The sequence below is a fragment of the Vipera ursinii genome (genome assembly GCF_947247035.1).
Source record: "Vipera ursinii genome assembly, chromosome: 1".
NCBI lineage: Eukaryota > Metazoa > Chordata > Lepidosauria > Squamata > Viperidae > Vipera > Vipera ursinii.
In genome coordinates this window covers 357,684,707-357,689,687 of record NC_139512.1, presented here as the reverse complement: position 1 = coordinate 357,689,687, position 4,981 = coordinate 357,684,707, and the positions used below count along the sequence as shown (strand labels likewise).

The following is a 4,981-nucleotide window of genomic DNA, read 5'->3' as shown; positions in this document are numbered from 1 at the left end:
AAAAAATCTGGATTCCAAAGAGGAGAGATTAGTCCTTGCTTGCCTGGGAGGGGGGGGGAGGAAGGGAGAGGGGGAGGGGGAGCCCAGCTTTTTTTGGGGGGGGGCTGCTCCGATCTCAGCGGCTTCCTTGATGTTGCTATTCCAGTGTTAACACTATTGGGGGGGGGGAATTTGCCAGATAAATACACTTGGTCTCTCTCTCTATACAGACAGGTGATCACATGGGGAGGGGGGGACATGGAAGGACAGATCCACGTACTATATATGAGGGGAGGTCCCTCCTGGGGGGGGAGAAGAGACAGAGGGAGGGGGGGTATTTACACTGCCCAAGATCCCCCTGCCCGTCCTTCCCCTACACCCCTCCCACCCCCCACACACCAGGACACCCCCCTCCTGCTCTATCGTTGCACCAAAGGACCGTTCAGGGCAGGTGTGCAGTGCAGAAACTGGCCGGCGGGGTGGGGTGGGGTGGGGGGAGAGCGAGGAAGGGGACCCTCCCCCCCCCTCACTGCTTCTTCTCGCGGGTGGTGATGGTGACCAGCTGCTTGGCTGCCTTGGCAATGTCGTAGGCGCACTGGATGACCTGCTGGGTCAGGAGCTGGTAGTCCACCGGCGCCCCGGGTTCGAGTGGTACCGTCTTGCGGCATTCGCTCTGCAGCCGGTAGGCGCTGGCGTTGAGCAGGCGCAGAGAGCTGCGCACCGTCTCCAAGGCCGGTTTCTGCGGGCGAAAGGGCCAGAATTGGCAGGCTTCTCCAAGCATCGCAGGATCAGCTCCTGAGACGGGGGGGGTCCCCAACCCCCGCCCCCCCAGGGGCACAGACCGGTACCGGGCCGCAGCACGCCAGCAACCGGGCCGCACAAACACGCAAAGCAACACCCGCGAGATGCAGGCAGCGCACGGAAACCGGTGGTCTCTGGTGCCCGAAAGGTTGAGGACCTCTGTCCTAAGAGATCATCTAGTCCACCCCCCCCTACTTGCTGCAGGATTCACTGCAGGTAATCCTCGGCTTACCGCCGCAACTGACCTTGAAACTGCTAAGCCAGTGCGAGGCTACGGAGCAAGTTGCGCTCGATTTTACGACCTTCCTTGTCAAGCGAACGGCTGCGGTCGTTCAACGAACCGTGCGGTCATTAAGCGAATCGGGCTTTCCCCATTGATTTTGCTTGTTGGAAGACAGCTAGGAAGGCCACAAGGGGGGGGTCACGTGACCCCCACCCACCTAAGACGGTGCAACCGCCATAAATACAGGGAGTCCTCGACTTATAACTGTACATTCAGTGACCGTTCAAAGTTAACAACGGTCCTGGAAAAAAAGACTGACAACCATTTTTCCCACTTAACGACCGTTGCAGCATTGCCCCCCCCCCCCCCCCGTGGCTCACATGATCAAAATTTGGATGCTTTGTTATTTGTTTATGATGGTTGCCGTGTCTGGGGGGGGGGGAGGTCACGCGATCCCCTTTTGCGACCGCCCGACTAGCCAAGTCAACGGGGGGGGGAGCCGGATCCACTTAACGACTGTGTGTCTCGCTTAACCGATGCAAAGATTCACTTAACAACAGTGGCAGGAAATGTTGTAAAACGGGGCAAACTCGCCGGATGGAATATTTCAGTCAGCAACCTAAATTTTGGGCTCCATGGTGCTCGTAAGCTCTAACGGAGTTGGAAGGGACTTTTGAGGTCATCTAGTCCAACCCTCTGCTCAGTTGTCGTCCTTGGCGGCCTGGAAGATCTTAGCTCCCAGGGTGAGCAGTTCCCCCCCACCCCCACCCCCACCCCGGCTTCACCAGGACCTGTGTGTGTGTGTGTGTGTGTGTGTGTGTGTGTGTGTGAATGCAATCATCCCCCTTTGCCCCGGAGCAAAGATTTCTGGGAAAGAGTAACTTATGACCTGTTCTCACACTTACGACCGTGGCAGCATCCCCGGGATCACGGGATCAAGATTCTGACGCTTGACAACTGACTCGTATTTATGACGGTCACCGTGATCCCCTTTGGTGACTGACCCTCTGACCAGCAACAGTCAACGACGGGGGACCCTGATTCGCTTAATGACTGTGTGGCTAATTTAACGACCGCGGCGATTCGCTTAGCAACGGTGTCAAGGAAGGTCGTACAACGGGGCAAGACTCAGCAACAGCCTCGCTTAGCAATGGAAACGGGTTCAATGGCCGTCGCAAGTTGAGGACAATCTGTAACGACGACGCGGTGAATCTGGCAGGATAACAGGGCCCAAATAATGTGAATTTAGACGCTCCCACTGCCCAACTCATTGTGTGGGTTATTTTAGGTCGGGGTCCCGTGCAAACATGGCAGCATGGAGTGGGTGGGCTAGGGGTGGGAGCTGCCGGATCCAGTTTCAATTCTCTTAACTTGAAGCCCCCCACCCCCCGATTCTGTACAGCGTCGTCCCTTCTCTCCTATCGCCCCAAATTCTCCATCTGGTCCGTCCGTCCCCCCGTCCTTTCCTGCAGGGGTCTCTCAAGTTGGCCCCTTTACAACTAGTGGACTTCAACTCCCAGAATCCCTCAGCCGGCATTCTGGGAGTTGAAGTCCACAAGTCTTAAAAGTTGCCTTCTCCTTCGATCAGAGGTGTCCATCCAACCTTGGCTGCTTTGAGGCCTGTGGACTTCAAATCCCAGAATTCCCCAGCCAGCCTTGCTGGCTGGGGAATTCTGGGAGTTGAAGTCCACAAGTTGTAAAGCTAGGAGGGGAGCTAGCTAGGAAGGGAGACCCCCCAAAGAAGGAATCTCGTAACAGAAGGTCACCTGCAGCCCACCCTGTTGGAATGCAAGGGGGTGGGCTACGACCTCTGGCCCCCCTACCTTGGGGAAGAGCGAGGCCATTTCCGTCACCGCCGTGTGGATTTTCTCCGAACAGGGGACGAAGCTGCTGGGGAGGAAGAGGGAAAGCGTAAGATCCAGAGTCTGGGGGGGGGGGACAGGCGGCCCAAGGTCCTACATGGCGAGGGGACCCCAATCGTTGGGGGAAATTAGGGTTCGGCATCAAATACGGATATTCCTCAACTTATAGCCATTTGTTTAGTGACCATTTGAAATTACAACTTAGCCACCCTCCAAAAAAAGGTGGTCTCTCAGAACTCCCCAGCAAGCTTGCTTGAAGAGGGGTGGATTCAACTCTCAGAATCCCCCAGCCGGCATGTTTTAAGAGGGGTGGGCTTCCACTCCCAGAATCCCCCAGCCAGCCTGCTTTAAGACGGGTGGGCTTCCACTCCCAGAATCCCCCAGCCAGCCTGCTTTAAGAGGGGTGGGCTTCCAGAATCCCCCAGCCAGCCTGCTTTAAGAGGGGTGGGCTTCCACTCCCAGAATCCCCCAGCCAGCCTGCTTTAAGAGGAGTGGATTCAACTCCCAGAATCCCCCAGCCAGCCTGCTTTAAGAGGGGTGGATTCAACTCCCAGAATTCCCCAGCCAGCCTGCTTTAAGAGGAGTGGATTCAACTCCCAGAATCCCCCAGCCAGCCTGCTTTAAGAGGGGTGGATTCAACTCCCAGAATTCCCCAGCCAGCCTGCTTTAAGAGGGGTGGGCTTCCACTCCCAGAATCCCCCAGCCATCATGCTTTAAGAAGGGTGGGCTTCCACTCCCAGAATCCCCCAGCCATCATGCTTTAAGAGGGGTGGGCTTCCACTCCCAGAATCCCCCAGCCACACACCCCCCAATTCTGACTTTGGCAAAGTCATTGAGCTTCCTCACCACTCCCACCTGGATCTTCAGCCCCGGGTCCTTCCCCAAGACCATCATCCTTGGCTAGAGAGATCCTTGGCTAGATCCCACCCCCCTGGGACACCCCCCCCAAAAAAAGGGGCTCCTGGAAGCCCCTTCCTGACCTATCGTGTTTGAACTCCTGGGCAGCCCTCAGAAGCTCCTGGATGTTCTTGGTGACCTGCTCGGTCTTCAGGATGACGTCCTCCGTGCTGGGCAGACCCCCGTCCAGGTCACCTTCCGGCACCTCGGGCTCCAGGTGCAAATCCTCTTCCTTCCCCAGCTCCAGGAAGCGTTTCCCGTCCATGCTGGTTGGGGGGAGGGGTTTGAGGAAAAAAAGAGGGTCAGGTTAAAAAAAAAGCAGAATTTCCCCCCCAAAGCAGAGTCCTCCCTGGCATGGGTTGGGGTGAAAGGGTTTGAATCCTCCATCAAAATTACATTTCTTTTTGCATTTGCATTTCATTTTTTTTTTTTAAAAAAAATATCTTAGATTACGGAAGGGCCTCGATTTACGAGCACAATTTCTGAGCCCCAAATTTCAGTTCTTAAGCGAGACGTTTGCTGAGTTTTGCCCCATTTTACGAACTTTCTTGCCACCGTCGTTAAGCGAATCGCTGCCTGTGTTAAGTCAGTCACACGGCTGTTAAGTAAATCCGGCTTCCCCCCCCCCCCGCTTGGGTTTGCTGGTCAGGCGGCTGCCAAAGGGGATCACGTGACCAACCCCCCCCTCCCCAGGACGCTGCGACCGTCATAAATAGGAGTCAGTTGCCAAGCGTCCACATTTTGATCACGGCGGGGGATGCTGTGATGGTCATTAAGTGTGAAAAGCGGTCGTAAGTCACTTTTCCCAGGACTGTTGTAACTTCTGTCACAGAATGGGATGTATCTTGAGGACTAGCTGTCTTTGGTTTTTAATACTTTATGACAGTCATTTAATTGTAAAACCATCCAGGGACCCTTTAGGAGGGAAATGGGCAGTTAAGAATTTGATCCATCCATCCGTCCATCAATCAGCTATTTGTCTGAAATGGGATAGGTTTCCTGCCTGAGCAGGGGGTTGGACTAGATGACCTCCAAGGTACCTTCCAACTTCATCATCATCATCATCATCATTTATCTGGGGCCCCTCGCGGTCGTACATTGAGGAATACCTGTGTGTCTGAACTGGAGAAGGGGAGAAGCCCCGAGAGAAGTTTACCGTCTCCAACAAATGCTGGAAGTTTTTAAGAAGAGACTGGGCAGCCATTTGTCTGAAATGGTA

General features: G+C 55.0%; 1 protein-coding gene across 4 annotated transcripts in view; it reads right to left on the bottom strand.

The window, feature by feature from the left end:
• Positions 1–373: 373 nt before the first annotated feature.
• The window catches only part of GIT1 (GIT ArfGAP 1), a 57,033-nt gene continuing 52,425 nt past the window's right edge, over positions 374–4,981 (bottom strand). For 2 of the 4 annotated variants that reach the window (XM_083379710.1, XM_083379713.1), the window contains 3 exons: positions 3,846–4,028; positions 2,827–2,890; positions 374–718 (listed from right to left, as the gene is read on the bottom strand). In XM_083379710.1, the coding sequence (XP_083235836.1) occupies positions 506–718; positions 2,827–2,890; positions 3,846–4,028 (460 nt within the window). In that variant the 3' untranslated portion in view covers positions 374–505. Of the gene's footprint in view, positions 719–2,826; positions 2,894–3,845; positions 4,029–4,981 lie in introns of all 4 variants that reach the window. The other 2 variants (XM_083379711.1, XM_083379712.1) reach the window with 1 other exon arrangement.